This window comes from Schistocerca gregaria, chromosome 1 (genome assembly GCF_023897955.1).
Source record: "Schistocerca gregaria isolate iqSchGreg1 chromosome 1, iqSchGreg1.2, whole genome shotgun sequence".
NCBI classification, from domain to species: Eukaryota; Metazoa; Arthropoda; class Insecta; order Orthoptera; family Acrididae; genus Schistocerca; species Schistocerca gregaria.
The window spans coordinates 308,373,252-308,399,705 of record NC_064920.1 but is presented as its reverse complement, the minus strand read 5'-3'; the positions used below and the strand labels follow the sequence as shown (position 1 = coordinate 308,399,705).

The 26,454-nt window shown below is 38.1% G+C and overlaps 1 protein-coding gene across 3 annotated transcripts in view; it reads right to left on the bottom strand.

The window, feature by feature from the left end:
- Positions 1–859: 859 nt before the first annotated feature.
- The window catches only part of LOC126343024 (MAP7 domain-containing protein 1-like), a 255,278-nt gene continuing 229,683 nt past the window's right edge, over positions 860–26,454 (bottom strand). For all 3 annotated transcript variants that reach the window (XM_050001905.1, XM_050001907.1, XM_050001906.1), the window contains 2 exons: positions 19,768–19,932; positions 860–5,215 (listed from right to left, as the gene is read on the bottom strand). In XM_050001905.1, the coding sequence (XP_049857862.1) occupies positions 5,002–5,215; positions 19,768–19,932 (379 nt within the window). In that variant the 3' untranslated portion in view covers positions 860–5,001. The remainder of the gene's footprint in view (positions 5,216–19,767; positions 19,933–26,454) is intronic.

The following is a 26,454-nucleotide window of genomic DNA, read 5'->3' as shown; positions in this document are numbered from 1 at the left end:
CACACACACACACACACACACACGTGCATGCAAATGTGACTCACACATATGACTGCAGTCTCATGCAACTGAAGCCATTGAAGCATATTAGTGTGGCTTTCGTTGACTGAGACTGCAGTCATGTGTGTGTGAGTTGTGTTTGTGTGACAGTGAGTGAGTGAAAGCGTGAGTGTGTGTGTGTGTTTGTGTGTTATTTTTTATGAAGGCCTTACTGGCTTCAGTTGTGATAGTCTTTTTGTTGTGCCTATCTGCGGCTCAGCATCTCCACTATATGGTGAGTAGCAATTTTTCTTTTTATAATATTGTTACATTCCATCCTGAATTTCCATTGTTGGAGAAAGATCTGGCCTGTAAAGGGGATGTTGCAGTGTTTTCTATCCCAATCACTGAAGTGTGGCCTTCGTCCAACTGTCAGTAAGGGGGCAGGTGTTATTGTGCTACAGAATGTTTCCACTGCTCATTGAGTTCCTCAAACATGGAACCACAATCTATGCACACCACTATGAAGCCAGTTTTCAGAAACTGCAACGCTCCCAGGAAGGCTATCAGACGGAATGATCCTATTGCAAGATAATGCCTGCCACCACATTGTCAATCAGATGAAGGTGATTTAGTTGGGAAACACTGCAACATCCTCCATATAGACCAGATATTTTTTCACATCTTTGGCTATCTGAAGAAAGACAAGTGTGGATATTGGTTTCAATTGGAGGAACTGATAGTCTTGTGTCCAAGTGGAATGAATGTCTTAATGCTTGTGCTGATCATTTATAAATGCAACCATTCCATGGTCCTGTTGTGGTGGTTGTTCAGTTTTATCTTACTGCACCCCCCCCCCTCCCCATAATTTACTTGTGGGTACTCTTATTGGTAATATTTTATGAAGGAAAGCCTCTGCAATGCACACTATTACTGATATATGTGTATCAAGTGTGGCACATGTGAACAGGATGAGTATATGGCTTTAATGTCCCATCAATGATGAGGTCATGATAGACAGATCACAAACGGTTATTTAGGATTTTGCCAAAATAATTTACGGGAAACTTAAATCTGGAATTCTGAATAGGGATTTGTATCATTATTCTCCTAAATCTGAGCCCACTGTCTTACCAAAATACCACCCCATTTGGTCAGATGTAAACAAAATTATATACAACTAAAGACAGTTTAACAAAGAAAAATATAATTCAAATGATGGTCATTATGCAACAATAAGGGGAAGAATGTATGAGAGGCTGAGCATTAGTAAACAATAGAGACAGAAGAGTTTAAAAGGACCAAAACAGGCAGAGTCAGAATTACGCATGATAACCTACTTTTAATGAGAACAGCATAGCAAATGTGACATAAGCGTCACTTCCATCTCCCTGTCTTAAGAAAGAAGGTGATTTAATACATTATTAGACAGGTGTGCTACATAAAATGTGCTGCCAACTTTCTGCAGTTTCTATAATTTTGTGTCCATGGGCACACAATCAAATACCATACTTAATACAGAACTATTTTATGTGTGTATAGTATTTAGTTATTGTTACAACCTGAGAGTTACAAATTTTTATTCTGTGTCCACTGCTGCTGCAAGTAGTATGTAAAGTAAATATAGCTGGATTTTTATCAAGTGTTGTTTAGTTTTATATAATTATAACCTTTGTTCAAGTTTCTTCTGTGATGCATATTTTATGTCTTTATCATTGTAAATTTCATGTCTTGTGAGATCAAAAACTGTAGAGTAAATTTACGGCACTAGCCCTAACAACACGAGAGTAGCTGTTATAATTTTTATTAATAGATAGCATTATAGTTTCAGCTGGGTTTTCAGCTTATCATCCTAAAATATTTTGAGTGCTCATACCCATGTGTATTACTCCAGTGTTAATAATTGCAGTCAGGTATGATATATTTCCTCTTAAGGATTTTTTTAATGTAAATGCTATATGAATATCACTGTAATATAATATTATCCATTGTTTTGAATTTTTGTTTAGTTGTTTCCTGTCAAAAAGCTGTAATTGACGATAGTAAATGCCTGAAGATAACTTTACAGATCAGGATCTGATTTGAGATGCAAACAAACAGCTGTGCAACAAACAGAGTTTTGTTTTACCATTAACAAATTTTTCTACGAATGAGTTGCTACATGATGTATTAACAATTTAAGCTCATCATAGGTAAAAAAACCTTAAATGATCACTAAATGATTTTTAATAGCAATGGGTGCATTTTCTTATCCTCTGGCTTGTGTGTGTGTGTGTGTGTGTGTGTGTATGTGTGTGTGCGCGTGCGCACAAGCACGATTTACAAGAAGGCCTTTTGACTAAAAGCTCACATGTTTAGCAGTCTTTTTGATGTGTCTCTCTGTGACTCAACATTTCCTCTATATGGTGAGTAGCAGCCTACCATTTTCATAATATTATCATTATTCCAACCTGGATTTTCCATTGTTTCAATACCTTAATTTCTTTATTTCAGAAACTGTACTGCAATGTTTTGTTATTTCCTTTGACTTCAATTTCATAATAATTGTATAATTTATGGGATACTGTCTAAATAATATAGTGTATTTAAATTAAGAGGCTTCTTAACATTATGAGAGGAATAGGTCATCAAAATCTCTCATTTGTGCTCTGTCTTTATATGAAATATAGCTGCATATTTACAAAAAAATTTTGAATTCACTGTACAGACTTGAATGAAGTCTTTGAAAGTATGCAAGTATAATGTAATGCAGAGGACTGGAAAAACATTGAACCTGTACGTAATAACCTTAGTTCTGACTTCATCCTAACAGATTTTCCACATTTTTGCAAATGACTTTAAGCAAGCACTGGAATTATATTGAAAGTCATTTGACACAGTTTTTCATTATTGCAATGGATGATATAATAGAATGGATGTTGTACATGGAACTAATGTTTGGTCTTAATAGATATTGCTATTCCCATAGCCTGACAGTTCAAACATGTACTGAAAAGGAAATATTTACTTCTTATTTACTGTTATACATCATTAAGTGTGATAGTTTGACTAATTTTTCAGCTGTATCATTATTTATCACAAAAAATTCATGAAGCATCTCACAAATCATGATGTTCTACATGTATTAAAATGAAAGCTGGTGTCCTGTTTCAAAGAGTGTAACTCATAAATGTACTTTCTCAATTTGAGAAGCATATTATGGACCATTACTTGAAAAGGTAATTCAGGAATGAAGCATCCACTGGGTGCAGTTTATTCCATTTCCTCATTACAAGTGCATAGGCAGAAAGTTGAAAATGGGCAAACTTTCTGAAATGTTGTCAGTGTTGTTTCAGCATTTAATGAAGCATGGAGTTAGTGGAAGTTCCATCACACTGTTTTATTCAGGTAGTCTCTGGGATATGAATAGAAAGATTTTCATTACACTTATTGCAGTGCAAATAAATACCAGTATGTGTGAACAAATGGCACTATTAAAGGTGAACAAAACAGTTACCTTCACCAACAAAAGACATAACAAAAATGATACAGGTACAGGATTGGCAGACTAATATTAACCACAAACAAAACATGATGAGCAATGATTGTGGTCATCATGTTCAAAGAATGTTCAATGAGATCTATTCACTGTTAAAGACGTTGTCTTCCAGCTATACTATCACCCATCACTACACCTAACCTTAATTTGAACTCAATTAGATATTGTACATAAAGTTTGGCACGAGACGGGTCATTACATTACTTGTTGAATATATTTTATACGGCTAACAGACTTAGTACCAGTTACAAAAAGTGTTTAGACATGTATCAATAAAATTCCAACACTAGTAAATGACAAACATTTCTAAACATATCAAATATAATTCACCAAGATAAAATATTCTAAGGAAGACATAAATTATGGAAGAAAATTTCACAAGTATGTTGTTCCATGGGATAAAACTATCACAACTTAACAAATAAACCCTTTTTACAGTATATGCACACATCTTTAAATTACATACAAAATTATTTTGAAGTAAAACTGTCAGCACAATAAATGGCTAAAGACAATTTAAAAATATAATGTGAGTTGCACTTTTATTTACCACAAACTATTCATCTCAAAACTCTGCAAACTGTTACTGATGCATACTCATTTTACTGATAATGTGGCAATGAAAAGTTACAGTCAGCACAAACAAAAACCTTTTGACTGTAGACTTACTTAAGACTCCACCAGTTTATAAATTTCCTGTCTAGTTAGGATGTTAACTTTACTTTTACTTTCACTTTGAAATTGATTGTTGATTCCTAATCAGCATGTAATTGAAAATTTGTTTTATGTATTGATAATGTTCAAAATGATAATGTATCTCTGTCATGTACAGCCACCGAATTGATTACAAAGAGTGATTACCACATTTTTTAAATACATTATAAATTTACTACTTTTATGTTTGGCACGAGATACCCAAAGGGTTCATAAAGTTTGAGATCCCCTTTCCTTTATGGTTTTGTAAAGTTATTCAGGAACCAAAATAAAATGTAACATTATTACAAGAAAGTGACATATTAATGAATGGCTTATGCTACAGTGCATACAGCTATGTGCACCTGTTTCTAGACACTGCAGAACGCAGAAACATATGCTCACATTCACTGAATACTTACAACATAAACAATCAATATGTATTATACTCATAACCAGTACAAGAAGCTATCTTTGAGTAAAACACATATGATTTTTAGATAGTTCAGGGTGATTAACACAAGATAACAAAGACAACATAGGTAAAGCAAGTCTTTGGTTTTCGGAGCTATTAAAATATATATTATTTCGACAAAAGATTGAACACATATCTTGAAAAATATACATAAAAGTTTTAAAATGTGTGGAGGTATACATTTTTGAGGTAAATGTTAAAAATACTAGAATGTGTTAAAGATGTTACTTACTTCTTTTGAACAGAATTGATCTGTGATGAGAACTCTTTCCTAAAATGCTTAAGTACCATGAAATAATGTGACAAATAGCATGCATCACACACTACCCAAGTCCATCAACACACCTTCAACACTATTGCTCTTTGGCATTGCCGATTGGTTTTTTGGAATTTGGCGTACAGTGGAATACTTCAGTTGTAAAACTTTTGCCAGAAGGTCAGAGTTTGCATTTTCCAAAAGCAGTATCTTCTTACCCAGAGCAGTAATCTCTCGTTCTTTTTCTCGCATTGCAGTTTCCAGATGCATAGCACTACAAATAAAAATTAAATAAATAATATTATTTATAAAATAATGCAAAAATAATTTTACAGAGACTGAAACAATGGTAGACTGGCAGTAACTGCTGTTTTTATATTTATAAATCATAGATTTCTGTCTCTGAAACAAATGCAATACATGAAGTTAGACTGCATGTCTTATACACAGGCTGCTTTTGTAAACAAGAAGGTGAATAAAATTAAATTCAATACAATCATATCGATATGAGAGGAATAACATATTTTTAAAACACCAAGTTGATAAAAATATGCTGTGTAGACAGCAACCAAGAGGTAGGTATCATATTAGAAATGAAGAAAATAAAATAAAGCCAAAAACTAGGAAAATAGTGAGTGGGTGGGCCATATCAGGATGGGAAATCATTTCAAAAATCCTTTCTGATAAAACTTTTGGATATATTATTCACACAAATAATACCTGAAGGCCTTTACATGGAAATACCCCCAATATTTTTTACACAGCAAAGACTAAAGGGTAACACAGTGTACTAGGGCACTACACTTTATGTGACTGAAGACTTTTCAGGATGAAAAGTCAGTTGACATGATGGTTCAACTTCTTTCATGGTGTCCACAACACAGCACGTGAGAACTGTTATAATCCCTTACGCAACATCTGGATACACACAGAGGCATCAGGCCACCATCAGGCTACACTTAAAAAAAGTCTGCCAATGGCAGTTGTGGGGGTCATCTACCAGACACTGCCTGTAGTGGGTCACAAGACTAGTGCGCATGGCAAGACATCTGCTGCACTGCCTACTAGAGTACTGCTCTATATAAAGGCAGTGTAGCTGGCACTCCTCAGATTGGATTCTACTGCTTATTGTACTGTTTCTGTGTTTTTTGTTTACCTGAATGTAGCTCAATAAACTTTTGTTCTTAGTGATCACACTATTGGTTATGTCTAGCATTATGAAACAAATGGCAACTAGTGTGGTGGTCACTTCCGTGTGTTCAGTCTATTTGGTTGTTCTGTCAGTTCTCGTGTCCATAGGGGCAGGGCTCCAATCTCTCCTCAAGCAGCAGTAGACTCATTTGGTTGTTACTATGAACTTGTTGGCCGCATTGACTACGCAGCCTTCCATGCTATTGGTGTATTCACTACCCTTGCCCCCTTATGATGATGCAGCAGAAGACTGGAACATTTACGAGAAGCAGCTTCAGTAACACTTCCTTGCTTTTGGCGTCACTGATGCCAACATGTGTCTTTGCTCCTATCTTGGATTTCCCCTTGAATTTACAAGTTGTTGTGTTAGTTATCTCCTCTCCAGGAACCAGCATTGCTTTCATTCAACAAAATGTGTAAGTTGTTGTTCAATTATCATCATGAGTGCAGATGTAATTCCTGTGCATATTGAGTTCTATTGTCGTCAGAAACAGGCCCATCGGCCCTACTGGGCTTGGACAGCTGAATTACACAGCTTCAGTCACAAACATCAGTTTGCTACCAATGCTCATCACAATTCCTATGCTGCATCACAATTCCTATGCTGATTCTATGGTCCATGATACCATCATTCGGTTGGCTCCTAACAAGCTGGTGTATCAATGTGCAGTACAGCACAATAATCCATTTCTGCCTGAGGTTCAGCACTCTCAAAAATTTTATCTTTTGAAGGATTGCTTTATACACTTGTGACGCATAATGATTCACAGTTTGTGTCTCACATCTTCCACAATTTCTGCACCCATCAAGCATTCAACATGTGATGGTTCCTCCTTTCCACCCCCAATCTAATGCTGAGGCAGAACGGCTAGTCCCCACATCCAGGTTTCAAATGAAGAATACGTTGTGGACTCTTCCATGCATGATGCCATAAGGCAGGTTTATGCTGGTAGGGGTCAGAGTCGAGCCAAGATATTCCGTGGTTGTCAGATACATTGTGTCCTGCACCTAATCATGCTGCTCTGCCAATTTTCGTCCGTGCGGCATTCATTACTGAGAGCTGGTGGCGATGGGTCGTTCATCACCAGTATCCTGGGTTCCCCGCCCAAGTGGTCAGCACCTTCGACCATCGATGATGCAGTTCCACGTGACTGTGGACCCAGATGTTGAGATGTAGCAGCAAACCTATTGCTGGTCCTCCCTTATGGTTCATTCAAAAGAACACTTTGTTTTTATAGCAGATGATGATGATTCACATAAAACAGTTTCTTTCCAATGAAAAATTTTTAATAGCATTGAGGGAAAAAAATATCTGCAATTTTTGAAAGAAACGGTGGACAGTTTTGACTTATAAGCAGATTTAAGAAAGAAACCAACTGTGAGACATATAAGCAACGTTATGTATTGCTGTAGAAAAAAAATGGAAAATGCAGCACAGAATATATTTCTGAAAAGAGTGAGGAAACCCCCAGACAAAGTGATATGCCTGTGAAAAACAATACTGATGTACTGAAATTTGCCCCTTCAGAGATCTCAAAGACTTTTCCATATTTTAGCAATTGCCATCTTTTTACCTTGATACGATGGATCTCATGAATTGTTTACTGCTTAAGTTTAAATAATCAATAACTATTTAATATTTCAGATTATGTTCTGCCAAGAGTAATGTTGATCTATCCTCTTGCCTTTGTCATGCTCAGTGTTGATGAGTTAGATCAAACTGCTAGAGAATCTGTAGAATAATTAATGCTAGGAAATGTAATATGTTGTGGTGATTTCAAGAAAACTTGTGAGTGTATGGTTACAGTGTGTTAATGGAAAAAACAATCTATCGTTCTGTCAGAGAACTGAAATTTTTCTATATTTTTAAAATGAGATTTGCGTATCATTTCCTACATTTGAAAAAGTTTGGAAATGAGGTAACATTTAAAGTTGTTATTTGTATTTGTATTTGGGTGATGAGAGAATTTTCTTATGTTTAGAAAGAAAACATATATTTTATTGCTTTCGATGAGAAATATTTTTGCATAAGCAAATTATCTTCATTACTCCATGTCTCTCTATTTCATCTGCATTTTAAGGAAGTTTTGTGGGTGAATTTTGTCGCTATTTAAACATACTATGCAGGATTGGAAAGAAATTTTACTTTTACTAATTCTGGCTAGAAAATATGTTTTGGAAAAACGACGATACCAGACGTATTTTTGGATTTCTGTCCTGTATAATTAAGCAAAAATGTTTGTACATGATTTTTAATGAATTTGTGAAACTGTTGTGCTATATTTGTAGGAATTTGCGTCTGTATACAAATATTTAATAAAAAATGGAGTTGACCTGTTAGTTTATTATTTTCACATTGTGGAAGTGTGGTCAACATTAGAAGGATTGTGAAAAAACTGAAGTGTCAATAAACATTTTGTTGTGATTGGAGAACATTATGCTGCAACTTTATGTAGTTAACAACTTTTTTACTCGATCCATATCACGTTTTTTGAAACGGAGTTTGTCTGTAGAGAGGACATTGTTTTTCAGACCACATACTTTGAAAATTGTTGTAAGTGAGAGAAAAAAGTAAATGATGTGAGAAATCTGAATTAATGATGCTAATATTTTGAGGAGGATACTAAGTGTTGAACATGTACTGAGTGATTACAAATTGAAGACTAATACATTATGTTCCGAGTATTTTACCAATGTGAAGGTAATATATTGAGGGTAATGGTGAAATATTGAAAAGTGACTACAAATATTATGATGTAATATTAAATATGTCTGCATATTTTTGGATGTTTGTCAAATGTTGATGCACACGTATGTGTGTGTGTGTGTGTGTGTGTGTGTGTGTGTGTGTGTGTGTGTCTGGGAAGATGATGAAAGTTTACAATATGTTTACTGCACTTATATCCGCAACATTATAATGCAACTGACTAGTATTTTGTACCATGGGAGAGTTTGATGAAACACGTCTTGATTATTTAAAAGAAACTTGCTTAAAAAGATCATGTGGTGCCCTTAAAACTAAAAAAATATGCCAAAAACTGTTTTTGAAGCACAAAAAGTTTTATTTATTTTCACGACGTGTTTCAAAGGTTTAAACCTCCATCATCAGGTGGATTTACATTGGTTAGTATGACATGTGTGTGTGTGTTGAGTTACGATTTTTGGAGGAACTTGTGGCAATGCCTATTGGAGAAATAAAACACTATTTCAGAACATGGTTTTGGATTTCTTCTGACAAAAAATTAAACTGATATCTAATGCTAAAAATAAAATAAGTAAACTAGAGTACCTCCAGTGGTCACAGGTTCCTTTCGCTGTTGTAACACATCACATGTATACTGTCAGATTTGTAAACAAATATGGCATCTGGAATCTGCTGGGTGCAAGGTTCATATAGCAGAAGAGAAGACATAATTGCAAAGTGCAAAGAACATACATAGTAACAACATTATTACAGAATAATTGTTTAAAGCATTTGGAGGTGTTTGTTTTGAGGTGTCAAATATATGTGTGTGTGCTTCAGGTGGCATATATATCCAATTTTGACAAGTTAAAACGGTTTAACATTCGTACTCGTTTATACAATCAGGTGAAAACTTAAAATGGCTTAAACGACATACTTGTAAAAAACAATCAGGTGAGATGTTACAGACTCTAAGTAAAATAATCATATTGGCTACATCAGTAAAATCATATATAGATGACACTATTTGATTGGGATTAATAGACAGATGTAAGAGGCTGGAGGCAGAAGGAGAGGAAGAGAGAGAGAGAAAGTGTGTGTGTGTGTGTGTGTGTGTGTGTGAGAGAGAGAGAGAGAGAGAGAGAGAGAGAGAGAGAGAGAGAGAGACTGGGAAGAGTGATTATATAAGAGCAAACATTTACATGGCAAGGGGTCTTAAGATTACGTGTTACATATATTACCTGCCTAAAGGTTGGAGTAATACATTGGTTAATGCTATAAAATATGCAGATAGATATACAATTTGTGCCAGTAGTTGATGTACATACAGTTTCAAGCTAACAAGGGGTACAAGCTTTTGGTATGATGAATTATCTGGAAACAAGGTCAATCTCTTGTAGTCTTCGCGGCTATAAATATTTATAGTAAATATTAAGGAGTGTGCATGTGTGTGTGTGTGTGTGTGTGTGTGTGTGTGTGTGTGTGCGTGCGCGCGCGTGCGCATGTACGTGTGCGTGTGCGCATTTTTAAGTATGTAGGCAGTTGCTGAAAACAGAGATGATACTATTGTAAATATTGTCATTTAAGATGGATTACAGTTGTTTCGTTTGGTATTTGTATATTTGTGTATGTGTTGTGTTGTCACTGCGACCTTTCCTGCACTGTTTTTGTACTCAAAAATTGCCTTGATTGCCTGACTGGGCAGATTAACATTAAATGCGAACATTTTAGGTTAGGATTTACCGTGACTGTTATTGACATAATGTTGACAAAACACATACACTTGAATAGGAAATTATGTCAAGATTGACATCAAAACAAACACGACAACTGCAAAGAAAACACTAGAAAACATTCAAAAACTCTGTGTGAAAAATGAACTGAAAGAACTCTATATTAAAAAACAAATGTTCAACACACAGCTTCAAAATGCAGAATTACAGTTGGGAAAGTTGCTTCATAGATTAGAATATGATTCCATAACCAAAAAAGAGTACACTGATTTCATCGTACAGAAAACGAAAGCTACAAAGAAGAAAAAACTAGCCAATCTTATAAAGCAACAATTACCTCCCAAACTGAACCAAAACAGTTGAAAGAAACACACATTCTACACACCTTTCCTCAACAATACAAACATAATATCCGCTGCAGAAGAAGAGGCACTACTTTGCAAAGCCTTAAAACATAACATTCAAGCTCCACTGGACCAAAACAAGCAAGAAAAGCTCATCACTTGTGCCACACAGATCTCGACCATAGCCTTTAAGAAGCAAAATCACAGAATAGGAACCTGCCACAAAATTAATGAAATGATTGAAAAGGAAATTGCAAAACCATTCCCAGCATACAAGAAATGAGAAGTAGCTCTTACACGTACCATTAAGACTAAATTAAACATGAATAATGCAATAATTGTAAAAGCTGACAAGGGCAACACAACTGTTGTAATGGACAGAGCAACATACATAGAAAAAACTTTAGACTGCTTCCAAACCAGCAGCATAACAGAAATACATAAAGATCCAACAGCCAGAATACAAAATGAGAAAAATGAGATTAAACACATTTCAAACAACATTAATTTTTACTCACCATCCAAGAAGCAAGAAATATTGTAACAATGAACCCACAAGCTCCTTGCCTTAGATTACAACCAAAGATCCACAAAAATGGGACCCCCATCAGGCCTATAGTGAACTGTAGGAACAGCCCAACATTCAAACTCAATAAAATGCTCTTCAGAATTCTCAAAGAAGCATACACATTCAATAATGAGAGAACACTTAAAAACACAACAGAATTCACACAATATGTCAAAAACAGATAAGTACCTGATGGAGCCACACTTGCCTCATTTGACATACAAAACTTTTATTCCTCTGTGACAACAGTTCCCACACAACAGATAATCATTGCCAACTTACATAGACACAAAAAAAATCCCTTCAACTCACATTACTGAACTAATGAACCAGCTTGAATTCATACTTTCACACAACTATTTTAAATTTAACAAAAAATCTACAAACAAACAGATGGTCTGGCAATGGGCTCAAATCTTTCCAGATTGCAAGCAGAAATATTTATAAGTAACCTAGAAGACAAAATCCTGACTTCCAATCACCACCTCCTCAAAAATATCATCTACTACTACAGATATGTAGATGATACCATCAATATAATCAAAGGCACTAAAGATGACATCAGTGAGTCAAACCAGTTTTTCAACAACTCCCATGAAAACATAAAATTCACAGTTTAACACCAAAAAGATGATAGTATAAATTTCCTAGACCTTACTATTAGAATAAAGAATAACAGACATCAGTTTGAAATTTATTGGAAACCTACCACTACCCATACCACAAACCTCAACTCCTCTAGTCACCCCACAGCACACAAAATGGCAGCATTGTGGTACATGATTAATAGAGTTATCCAACTACCACTCTCTGAAGCCAAATGTGATCAAGAAATTGAAATAATAAAACAAACAGCCATTGAAAATGGTTATAACAGCTCCATAGTAGACACCCTAAAACATTCAATAATGGCAAAGCAATCACAACACAAAAAAACAAAAAGAAAATAAAATCTTCCACCTTGCTACCCTCCAACACATCCTTTCATCCCGCCATCCCCCTGGACTGAACCTACGTTAACCAACCTCACTCCCATTTACTCTTCAGTCTTCTCCTCTTTCCCTTTCCTCTTTAGCCATTCATGCATCTTTTCATCCTACATCTTTATACTATATACCTCTTTACTTCTGTATGCATCCTCTTTGGTTTGAAGCTGGCACAGTACCTACAGTAGAATATCTTTGGCTTCCCTCTGACAACCATGCCTCCATCCTTGCTACCCTCCCTGTTTTCCTTTCCTTGTTGCTTCATAACCTGGGTTGTGAGTAACTAAATCCACTTTCCTTTCTTCCCTTTCTTTCCCCTCTCTCCTCCATGATGAAGGAACATTTATTCCGAAAGCCAGGAACTTAAATTTTCGGTTGTTTTTTGTGTATCTATTGGCTGTACTGAGCTGAGGTAGGTACTGGCCAGCCCCTCTATCTCTTTGTTAGTATTTGTTTCACATCTTTATATAAGATTTTCCATTAATTATTTAAATCCCCTTTCTAAGTAACATGTCATACCTGATTGCCAATGTCTTCATACAAAAAGGCATAAGCATATCCTTTACAACAGACGACAATATTGGACAGAAGTTACCCCACAACATTGGCACACGAAACCCACTTCATCACACAGGTGTGTACAAAATTGGATTTTTGGACTGTGACTGCTTCTAAATAGGCCAGACAGGCAGATCATTTGAAATTAGATTCCAGGAACACATAGCAGCACTAAAAAACAAAAAGTACCACACATCAGCAATAGCTACCCACTTGTATGAAACAAAACACCATGTCAAGAACACAAGCATTAGCATCCTACACATCCAGCCAGAAGGTACAAAACTAGATATCCTTGAAACTCTCCAAATATATAAACACCAAATGAAACAAGCGGAATCCATCTTAAATGACAAAAATGACAATATTTACAATAGTATCATCTCTGTTTTCAGAAACTGCCTACATTCTTAAACACACACACACACACACACACACACACACACACACAAACAGCAGGCTGCGGTGGTCTCGCGGTTCTAGGCGCGCAGTCCGGAACCGTGTGACTGCAACGGTCGCAGGTTCGAATCCTGCCTCAGGCATGGATGTGTGTGATGTCCTTAGGTTAGTTAGGTTTAAGTAGTTCTAAGTTCTAGGGGACTGATGACCACAGCAGTTGAGTCCCATAGTGCTCAGAGCCATTTGAACCACACAAACACACACGTGCACACACCTTAATATTTACCATAAATATTGACAGCCGCCAAGAGTACAAGAGATTGACCTCATTTACAGATAATTCATCACTCCAACAGCTTGCACCCCTTGTACTGTATGTACAACTACTGGCACATACTGTACATCTATCTGCATATTTTATAGCATTAACCAACATATTGCCCCAACCTTTAGGCAGCTAATATACCAGGTGATCAAAAAATCAGTATAAATTTGAAAACTTAATAAACCACGAAATAATGTAGATAGAGAGGTAGAAATTGACACACATGCTTGGAATGACATAAGAGGTACACCGATATGTTACAGAATCATTCCATCCCCAGCCTGGCTAATAAATACCTGCTGGAACGTATGATGTTCATGCAGGATGGCGTTCCACCCCATATTGCTAACGCATGAAAGATCTCTTGCACGCGTTGTTTGGTGAAGATTGTGTGCTCAGCCGCTACTTTCATCATGCTTGGCCTCCCAGGTCCCCAGACCTCAGTCTGTGTGATTACTGGCTTTGGGGTTACCTGAAGTCGCAAGTGTATTGTGATCGACCGACACCTCTAGGGATGCTGAAACACAACATCCAATGCCAATGCCTCACCATAACTCCGGACATGCTTTACAGTGCTGTTCACAACATTATTCCTCGACTACAGCTATTGTTGAGGAATGATGGTGGACATATTGAGCATTTACTGTAAAGAACATCATCTTTGCTTCGTCTTACTTTGTTATGCTAATTATTGCTATTCTGATCAGATGAAGGGCTATCTGGCGGACATTTTTTGAACTTTTGTATTTTTTGGTTCTAATAAAACCCCATGTCATTCCAAGCATGTGTGTCAATTTGTACCTCTCTATCTACATCTAAATTTATACTCCGCAAGCCACCCAACAGTGTGTGGTGGAGGGCACTTTATGTGCCACTGTCATTATCTCCCTTTCCTGTTCCAGTCGCTTATGGTTCGCGGGAAGAACGGCTGCTGGAAAGACTCCATGCGCACTCAAATCTCTCTAATTTTACATTCATGATCTCCTTGGGAGTTATAAGTAGGGAGAAGCAATATATTCGACACTTCATCCAGAAACGCACCCTCTCCAAACCTGGACAGCAAGCTACACTGCGATGCAGAGCCCCTCTCTTGCAGAGTGTGCCACTTGAGTTTGCTAAACATCTCCATGACGCTATCACACTGACCAAATAACCCAGTGACAAAATGTGCCGCTCTTCTTTGGATCTTCTCTATCTCCTCTGTCAACCCAACTTGGTACAGACCCCACACTGATGAGCAATACACAAGTATAGGTCGAACGAGTGTTTTGTAAGCCACCTCCTTTGTTGATGGACTACATTTTCTAAGGGATCTCCCAACGAATCTCAACTTGGTACCCACCTTACCTTTTACAGAAGTAACTGCTACCAATGTTTGTTCCGCTATCATATGATCATACAATAAAGGATCCTTCTTTCTTTGTATTCGCAATACATTACAGTTATCTACGTTAAGGGTCCGTTGCCACTCTCTGCACCAAGTGCCTATCCGCAGCAAATTTTCCTGCATTTTGCTGTATCTAATATTTTCTGGGTCTCATGAACAAATAAAGCGAGTTGGGTCTCACAGGCTCACAGTTTCCGGAATTCATGTTGATTCCTACAGAGTAGATTCTGGGTTTCCAGGAACGACATGATACGCAAGCAAAAAACATGTTCTAAAATTCTACAACAGATCGACATCAGAGATATAGGTCTATAGTTTTGCGCATCTGCTTGACGACTCTTCTTGAAGATTGGGACTACCTGTGCTCTTTTCCAATCATTTGTAACCTTCTGTTTCAGTAGAGACTTGCGGTACACAGCTGTTAAAAGGGAGGCAAGTTCTTTCGCGTACTCTGTGTAGAGTTGAATTGGTATCCTGTCAGGTCCAGTGGACTTCCCTCTGTTGAGTGATTCCAGTTGCTTTTCTATTCCTTGGACACTTATTTCGATGTCAGCCATTTTTTTGTTTGTGCGAGGATTTAGGGAAGGAACTGCAGTGCGATCTTCCTCTGTGAAACAGCTTTGGAAAAAGTTGTTTAGCATTTCAGCTTTACGTGTGTCAACCTCAGTTTCAATGCCATCATCATCCCGGAGTGTCTGGATATGCTGTTTCGAGCCACTTACTGATTTAACGTAAGAACAGAACTTCCTAGGATTTTCTGTCAAGTCGGTACATAGAATTTTACTTTGGAATTCACTGAAAGCTTCACGCATAGCCCTCCTTATGCTAACTTTGGCATTGTTTAGCTTCTGTTTGCCTTAGAGATTTTGGCTGCGGTTAAACTTGCAGTGAAGCTCTCTTTGCTTTCACAGTAATATCCTAACTTTGTTGTTGAACCACGCTGGGTTTTTCCCGTCTATCTACATTATTCCGTGATTTATTCAGTTTTCAAATTTATACTGACTTTTTGATCATCCGGTATGTAACATGTAAACTTAAGACCCATTGCCATGTAACTTTTCCTCTTATATAATCACTCTTTGCACCCCCCCCCCCTCCTCTTCTCTCTCTCTCTCTCTCTCTCTCTCTCTCTCTCTCTCTCTCTCTCTCACTTTCTCTCTCTCTTCCTCTCCTTCTGCCTCCAGCCTCTTACATCTGTAGATTAATCCCAATCAAATAGTGTCCGCTATGTATGATTTTACTGCTGTAGCCAATATGATTATTGTACTTCAAGTCTGTAACATCTCACCTGATTGTTTTTTACAAGTATGATGTTTAAGCCATTTTTACATTTAACCTGATTGTATAAACGAGTACGAATGTTAAACCGATTTAACTTGTCAAAATTGGATTTATATGCCACCTGAAGTACACACACATATATTTGACACCTCAAAACAAACACCTCCAAATGCTTTAAACAATTATTCTGTAATAATGTTGTTACTATGTATGTTCTTTGCACTTTGCAATTATGTCTTCTCTTCTGCTATACGAACCTTGCACCCAGCAGATTCCAGATGCCATATTTGTTTACAAATCTGACAGTATACATGTGATGTGTTACAACAGCGAAAGGAACCTGTGACCACTGGAGGTACTCGAGTTTACTTATTTTATGTTTACCATTAGATATCAGTTTAATTTTTTGTCAGAAGAAATCCAAAACCATGTTCTGAAATAAAGTTTTATTTCTCCACTAGGCATTGCCACAAGTTCCTCCAAAAATCGTAACTCAACACACACACAAATGTCATACAAACTAATGTAAATCCACCCGATGATGGAGGTTTAAACCTTTGAAATGTGTTGTGGAAATAAATAAAACGGTGGGTGACTGGTAACAGAAAAATTTGTTGTTTCATTTAATGATCATATGACATTTTTGGCTGAGAGATGCCATTTTCTTTTTCGGCCGCCTACTGCATTTTTTTTTTTTTTTTATGCGACTTTTGTGGATTATATGTTGATGAAGATGTGGACCACATAATAACTACTGCCGAGGTAGGTAAAGTCTTTGCCTTGACGAGGAACCAAGCCTGAATCTCCCCCACTGTAGTCAGCCATGCTGACCACTCAGCTAAGGAGGTGGACAGTATTTTGTATGCAATTTAATTTTTGTTTTACTTCTAATTAATAGAGATTTTCTTAAGGCATTCTTGAGATAGGTGATGCTGTTTAATTAGTTAGAGTAAAATGCTTTTCATACACCAATCTTCTGTAGTTATTGCAATACAAGTTCTTTACCAATTATAATTGTTGGATTGCTCACTGTGTCTGTGAAACTGAAATAATTTTGATTTCAAATTAATTTTTGAGTAATAGTATAAATTTTGCAATGCTTTTGCACAAAAATTTGCCAATTCTGCTATTTTTGAGTAAGTATAGACGAATTATTTTTCTTATGAGAAGGATACAAATTTTTAATTTTTTTCAGTTGTTACTATTTGCAGATTAAATATTCACAATGATCAAATAACAATTATGATAGATTTTGACTTGAAAGTCTCAACAATATTATGTAAGTGTATAGCTCTGTTTTCTTTGAAGAAACAAATCTGCAATGCAATCAGCTATTTCAATATTTATGTGATTTTCGTCAGCTAAATGTTACTGTACAAATGCTTGAATTCCGAAAAGTCAGATATTTTTAAAAATTTTCCATGAAATACAAAAATAGCATTAGCAAGAACTGATTGTAGCAGTACTATATAGCTGTAGCAATTGTATATAGCTTCACATTAGCATTATTTTGAGAAATGGATAACAGAGTATAAATGGATTTCCTTTGCGAACATACAATTCATTTTTTGGATAGCATTGTTAATAGTGAAGATATCACCATATGACCGCAGTGCAATGAGGTGTAAGATGATGAGGTTACACAGGGAGATATAAAGCCTGTATAAAATGCAAGTGACATGAAAATAAGGGCTGTGATGTTTGTGAGTGTTAATTAACATGTCTGAATCAGATTTATTTATGCAAGATGATGAAACGAAAATGTTTAAACAATAAGGATCCTAGCTGAACAGTATGATGATAAAAACATCATTTCTAATAAAGTAAAAGGTATGTGGTCACATTAACAAGAAAATATCATTTTGAATGTCAAGGAAAACACAATAATATTCTGTTTCTAATCAATGTGGTGAAGTTTTGTAATTATGGTCTGGTTTTATTATGGGAGGACTGTTGGGCAGTTTTACAAATAAGTTAAAATGTTGTTTTGGGTTAGGTTCGAACCAGCAATCTATGGACATCATCTTATAAAATTCGACAGCCTACCTTTGTAACAACTAAGCTACCAAACAACTAAAGTTCAGTTGGGTAAAACGACAATTCTCACTAGGAGTTCAATTTTGTTGACACTAGCCTTTGTTGTAGCAGTGGGAGAGAATATCTCAGAGGTAAGTTAGTGTTAACTTCATAGCGCAACACATTTTTAATTAAGTTAGTGAAACTGTGTGTCAACATGGTGTCAATTTGCCAGTTGAGTGCAACAACATTTTATGCATCTTCTCTTTCTCTGGAACACTCAAAAACAACTTTTCGGAAATTTTTATACATGTATCTGTACAGTATGGTACTACACACCATTTGTAACCTGAAACTTCCTGGCAGATTAAAACTGTGTGCTCGACCGAGACTCGAACTCAGGATCTTTGCCTTTCGCGGGCAAGTGCTCTACCAACTGAGCTACCGAAGCACGACTCACGTCTGGTACTCACAGCTTTACTTCTGCCAGTATCCGTCTCCTACCTTCCAAACTTTACAGAAGCTCTTCTGCGACCCTTGCAGAACTAGCACTCCTGAAAGAAAGGATACTGCGGAGACGTGGCTTAGCCACAGCCTGGGGGATGTTTCCAGAATGAGATTTTCACTCTGCAGCGGAGTGTGCGCTGATATGAAACTTCCTGGCAGATTAAAACTGTGGGCCCGACCGAGACTCGAACTCGGGACCTTTGCCTTTCGCGGGCAAGTGCTCTACCAACTGAGCTACCGAAGCACGACTCACGTCCGGTACTCACAGCTTTACTTCTGCCAGTATCCGTCTCCTACCTTCCAAACTTTACAGAAGTTCATCTGCGACCCTTGTAGAACTAGCACTCCTGAAAGAAAGGATACTGCGGAGACATGGCTTAGCCACAGCCTGGGGGATATTGCCACATGACATATGAAAGTATTATTTAATATTTTTAAATATTTTTGACTCCTTTATTAGTTTTAATATTGGAATTACAGTATTACTTGATAATTTTATTGCTTGATGTCTTGGAGAATGATAAATAACTCAAATATTATGTCATGAGCTACAGAAAGAATTCAGCACCCACATAAAAAAGTAGCAGATGTGAATCTCATTCTTAGACGAACTTCATTCCAACTTTCCTTCTTGATAGTAGTTGGATAGCATTTTAATTTGTTTCTTAATAAGCACATCAGTAAAATTCACTCCTTAGGCAGTTGTAGCACTAAAGACAGGTGGTTTTATTGATTTGTACAATAAACAAACCTGGTGCTGAACTCTTCATAGGCAGCAACATGAGTGTCATCAGAAGCTGAATGAAATCAACTAAAAATGTGTAACAGAGATAATTAAGTCAACTTACTTCACCATTAATGCTCGTTTCTCCTCCTGTATTTGCCTGTAATCAGTTTCAACTCTTGATCTCAAACTCTCTTCTGTGGACAACATTTTCTTCTGGACTGATAACTGTGATTGCAAATTCTCCACTTGACACTGGAGGGAACTCAGTTCTGCGTCAAATCTACTCCTGCAAAACATGAATATAATTACCAAACCGTCAAAGCTGTAAAGTTTAACTTTACACTATTCCCCTTCAAATCCACTTCGCCGAGTCATTGTGCACTTTGGACATCTACTCCTACTTGTGGCCGCAATGAGCTCTTCAGTGGCACATTTCTATGCACATGCTGCGTCTCCCTTCCAGCCATCAGCCACCATTCCCTAACCCCTTCCATTCCCCACCTCCTCTCTCCCTTTTCCCACTCCACCTGACACAACCTGTCACCTTTGTTGAACTGTAGTGTCAACACAATGTAGTTAGCCAGGAAAACATAGCTGTAAAGAGGTGTGTGTGTGTGTGTGTGTGTGTGTGTGTGTGTGTGTGTGTGTGTGTGTGTTCTACTTCTAAAGAAGGATTCATGAGAAAATTAACAAAGCTTCAGTCTTCTAAATGTGCTTATTGATGAATCAATGTCTCCACTATTTAATTAGTTGTTGCCTTTACCCGTCAAATTATACATAACTGTATGAAAGCATTACTTGCAAATATTTCAGGAAAAACTCCAACTCTTAAACAATAATTAGATTAAATTATAGAAAATATATTTAATTGTTTTGCAATATACTCTAACACACTGTTGGTAGCATCTAGTTCAATTGGACTGGACTTTAGCATAATGGCCATTTATGGGTTCATTAGTGAGAGCCTATGTAGTGTATTGCAGTTGTGCACGCATGGGATGCTGTTACTGTAATAATTCAACAAGGCCAGTGTGGTGTTGCTAGGCTTGTTAGCTTGCTGAAACAGTGAACTCAATGGAATTGCACTGAATAGTGCAGCAGGTGGCAAGGCAGATTTCCACAACAGCAGTGACAGTAGTGTTTTAAGATATGCGAGTGGTAGTGGTGCATATGCACAAGTGTGCGACTGGTGAGTATAAGTACTGGTCTTTTTGTAATAAAATTATTCCGACGCTCACAGCCCGACCATGATGGTGGGCTGTGCTGGATGAGACATGGACCTGCAAGCAGAGGTCACTGGTTCCAGGCCACAGCAGGGCAACAGCTCTGTGCCCTAAGTCCCTTCCTGGACTCAGTACCATGGCACAGCTGGCCACACAACATCGTCTCCAGCAGCATGGCCAATTCTTGCCCAGGGAGCAGCGTGTTGCTTCCCGTGCATGCCAGCTGTCATCCACATCACAATTCAATGGCCAGATGGCCACTGACCTAGTTCATCAAGCAGTGCAGATGTGTCAATAAAAGAACTTGTTACATTTGCTGCTGCATTTCTCTGGAGCCCCAAGGGCTCCCAGCTCACGCCCACCACCCACTTCCCCCATCATGGCTCATAGCTACTCCACCCAGCACCAGGGGATGCTATAAGATTCTTATCTTGCATACCTTACTCAAAATGAAATAAAAAACCTTCTATTTACCAGATGCCAATGGATTGACACACATGAATCAAAAACGACAGAAACACTAGGTTTTGAAACCAAAGACCTCTTCAACTGGTATAGGAGAGGTGAGGGTCAGAGTAAATGGGACTATTCCAGGACTTGATAGGACAGTCAGGATTACATTCCACACAAAACACGACATGGCAGAATGAGAGGGGCATTCTAAGTAGCCCTGTCGTGTGGCTAAAATGGTACAGAAAATATTGTGATCTTAGTAGTGAAGTGAAGGTTGTGGTGAGCCTCTCAGTAACAAATTAGCACCACAGCAAATATGTTTACCATAAATTTCTAATTGTTGGGAAGAACATTTCATTGCTTTTGATGGTGTGAAGCTAGCAGTCAGAGAGAGATTAAGGCCAATGTGAAGTAAGGTAATATGAGAATCAAATTTTCTTTCTTGATCCCTACAGATAAATCACATATGGAAATGGACCTCCCACAAAAGGAGCAGATAAATTTCATGTGTGAAAATGAATCATTATTCTGTCCTTCCACCAGGAAGGAGGTACATGGCTCATGTTATCTGTAGTTCAGCCATGCCTAAATGATCAATATCGCAGTTACTTTGTGCCAGGAAGGGCTCTCAACAAGGGAAGTGTCCAGGCGTCTTAGAGTGAGCCAAAGCAATGTTGTCTGGACATGTAGGAGATTCAGATAGACTGGAACTGTCAATGACATGCCTTGCTCAGGCCACCCAAGGCTTACTACTGCAGTGGATGACCGCTACTTACAGATTATGGCTCGGAGGAAACCTGACAGCAATGCCACCATGTTGAATAATGCTTTTCGTGCACCATGCAAAACAGTACAGATGAGCCCAACAACACGCCGAATGGACCGCTCAGTATTGGCATCACATTCTCTTCACTGATGAGTGTCGCATATGCCTTCAACCAGACAATCGTCGGAGACGTGTTTGGAGGCAACCCAGCCAGGCTGAACACCTTAGACACAATGTCTAGCGAGTGCAGCAAGGTGGAGGTTTCCTGCTGTTTCAGGATGGCATTATGTGATGACGACGTACACTGCTGGTGGTAATGTAATGGAAGGTGCTGTAATGACTGTATGATACATGAAAGCCATCTTCTGACTGATAGTACAACCATACTGGCAGTATATTGGTGAAGCATTAACATTCATGGACAACAATTCATGCTCCCATCATGCACATCTTGTGAATGACTTCCTTCAGGATAATGACATCACTCAACTAGAGTGGCCAGCTTGTTCTCCAGACATGAAACCTATTGAACATGCCTGGGATAGACTGAAAGGGACTGTTTATGGATGACATGACCCACCAATCACTCTAAGGGATCTATGTCGAACGGTCATTGAGGAGAGGGAAGATCTGGACCAATACTGCCTTGATGAACTTGTGGATAGTAAGCCACGACGAATTAGGTAGGCATCAATGCAAGAGGACACGCTACTGGGTATTAGAGGTACTAGTGTGTACAGCAATCTGGACCACCACTTCGGAAGGTCTCGCTGTATGGTGGTACAACATGCAATGTGTGGTTTTCTTGAGCAATAAAAAGGACAGAAATGCTGTTTATGTTGATCTCTATTCCAATTTTCTGTACAGGTTTCAGAACTTCTGGAACCGAGCTGATGCAAAACTTTTTTTGATGTGTGTATTTACATATGGTCACAGTTTACACAAGGCTCATTTAAAAGAGAAACACTAAAATTAATAAGGTACTCATTTGTCTATTTGCACAACAATATTTAGAATAACCCATATCTGCTGGAAAAGTTTATGAATTCACACTTAGTTCCTGCAGCAAAGAAACTTACACATGGGAAAAATATATTAAAAACAAAGATTCCAAGACTTACCAAGCGGGAAAGCGCCGGCAGACAGGCACATGAACAAAACACACAAACACACACACAGAATTACTAGCTTTCGCAACCGATGGTTGCTTCTTCAGGAAGGAGAGGGAAAGACGAAAGGATGTGGGTTTTAAGGGAGAGGGTAAGGAGTCATTCCAATCCCGGGAGCGGAAAGACTTCCCTTAGGGGGAAAAAAAGGACAGGTGTACACTCGCGCACACACACACACGCACACACATCCATCCGCACATACACAGACACAAGCAGACATATTTAGGCAACTGAAACTATTCTGCGAGTACCCAGTTATTTTAAGAGTGGATAAACAGTCAAATAAATTCCTATAACCAGCAATAGTCTTTAGAGATGAAGCTTTTGGGAGATTGATGTAGCTAATTACCCAGCGAAGAAGATCGGCTACACACATCACGTACGTCAGCTGATGAGAGTGAGGTGTGAATTGTGAATGCAATCCAGTTTCGCACCACTTCTCGTGTTGTCAAAACATTAGACACTGAGGAACAAAAAGTAGCAATATTATATTAGATGACAAATACCCCTCCCCCCATGAACCATGGACCTTGCTGTTGGTGGGAAGGCTTGCGTGCCTCAGCGGTACAGATAGCCGTACCGTAGGTACAACCACAACGGAGGGGTATCTGTTGAGAGGCCAGACAAACATGTGGTTCCTGAAGACGGGCAGCAGCCTTTTCAGTAGTTGCAGGGGCAACAGTCTGATTGACTAATCTGGTCTTGTAACAATAACCAAAACGGCCTTGCTGTGCTGGTACTGTGAACGGCTGAAAGCAAGGGGAAACTACAGCCGTAATTTTTCCCAAGGGCATGCAGCTTTACTGTATGATTAAATGATGATGGCGTCCTCTTGGGTAAAATATTCCGGAGGTAAAATAGTCCTCCATTTGGATCTCCGGGCACGGACTACTCAAGAGGATGTCATTATCAGGAGAAAGAAAACTGGCATTCTACGAATCGGAGCGTGGAATGTCAGATCCCATAATCGGGCAGGTAGGTTAGAAAATTTAAAAAGGGAAATGGATAGGTTAAAGTTAGATATAGTGGGAATTAGTGAAGTTCGGTGGCAGGAGGAACAAGACTTTTGGTCACGTGACTACAGGGTTATAAACACAAAATCAAATAGGGGTAGGTTTAATAATGAATAGGAAAATAGGAATGCGGGTAAGCTACTACAAACAGCATAGTGAACACATAATTGTGGCCAAGATAGATACGAAGGCCACACCTACTACAGTAGTACAAGTTAATATACCAACTAGCTCTGCAGATGACGAAGAAATTGAAGAAATGTATCATCAAATAAAAGAAATTATTCATATAGTGAAGGGTGACAAAAATTTAATAGTCATGGGAGACTGGAATTCAGTAGTAGGAAAAGGGAGAGAAGGAAACGTAGTAGGTGAATATGGACTGGGGCAAAGAAATGAAAGAGGAAGCGGCCTGGTAGAATTTTGCACAGGGCACAACTTAATCATAGCCAACACTTGGTTCAAGAATCATAAAAGAAGGCTGTATACATGGAAGAAGCCTGAACATACTGACAGGTTTCAGATAGATTATATAATGGTAAGACAGAGATTTAGTAACCAGGTTTTAAATTGTAAGACATTTCCAGAGGCAAATGTGGACTCTGACCACAATCTATTGGTTATGACCTGTAGATTAAAACTAAAGAAACAGCAAAAAGGTGGGAATTTAAGGAGATGGGACCTGGATAAACTGAAAGAACCAGAGGTTGTACAGAGTTTCAGGCAGAGCGTAAGGGAGCAATTGACAGGAATGGGGGAAATAAATACGGTGGAAGAAGAATGGGTAGCTTTGAGGGATGAAGTAGTGAAGGCAGCAGATGTTCAAGTAGGTAAAAAGACGTGGGCTAGTAGAAATCCTTGGGTAACAGAAGAAATATTGAATTTAATTGATGAAAGGAGAAAATATAAAAATGGAGTAAATGAAGCAGGCAAAAAGGAATACAGACGTCTCAAAAATGAGATCGATAGGAAGTGCAAAATGGCTAAGCAGGGATGGCTAGAGGACAAATGTAAGGATGTAGAGGCTTATCTCACTAGGGGTAAGGTAGATACTGCCTACAGGAAAATTAAAGAAGACCTTTGGAGATAAGAGAACCACTTGTATGAACATCAAGAGCTCAGATGGAAACCCAGTTCTAAGCAAAGAAGGGAAACCAGAAAGGTGGAAGGAGTATATAGAGGATCTATATGAGGGCTACAAGGGTGATGTACTTGAGGACAATATAATGGAAATGGAAGAGAATGTAGATGAAGACGAAATGGGAGATACGATACTGTGTGAAGAGTTTGACAGAGCACTGAAAGACCTGAGTCGAAAGAAGGCCCCCGGAGTAGACAACATTCCATTGGAACTACTGACGGCCTTGGAAGAGCTAGTACTGATGAAACTCTACCATCTGATGAGCAAGATGTATGAAACAGGTGAAATACCCTCAGACGTCAAGAAGAATATAATAATTCCAATCCCAAAGAAAACAGGTGTTGACAGATGTGAAAATTACCGAACTATCAGTTCAATAAGTCACAGCTGCAAAATACTATTGCGAATTCTTTACAGACGAATGAAAAAACTAGTAGAAGCCGACCTCGAGGAAGATCAGTTTGGATTCCGTAGAAATGTTGGAACACGCGAGGCAATACTGTCCCTACGACTTACCTTAGAAGCTAGATCAAGGAAGGGCAAACCTACGTTTCTAGCATTTGTAGACTTAGAGAAAGCTTTTGACAATGTTGACTGGAATACTCTCTTTCAAATTCTCAAGGTAGCAGGGGTAAAATACAGGGAGCGAAAGGCTATTTAAAATTTGTACAGAAACCAGATGGCAGTTGTAAGAGTCGACGGACATGAAAGGGAAGCAGTGGTTGGGAAGGGAGTGAGACAGGGTTGTAGCCTCTCCCTGATGTTATTCAATCTGTATATTGAGCACGCAGTGAAGGAAACGAAAGAAAGATTCGGAGTAGGTATTAAAATCCATGGCGAAGAAATAAAAATGTTGAGGTTCGCCGATGACATCGTAATTCTGTCAGAGACAGCTAAGGACCTGGAAGAGCAGTTGAACGGAAAGGACAGTGTCTTGAAAGGAGGATATAAGATGAACATCAACAAAAGCAAAACAAGGATAATGGAATGTAGTCGAGTTAAGTCGGGTGATGCTGAGGGAATTAGATTAGGAAATGAGACAC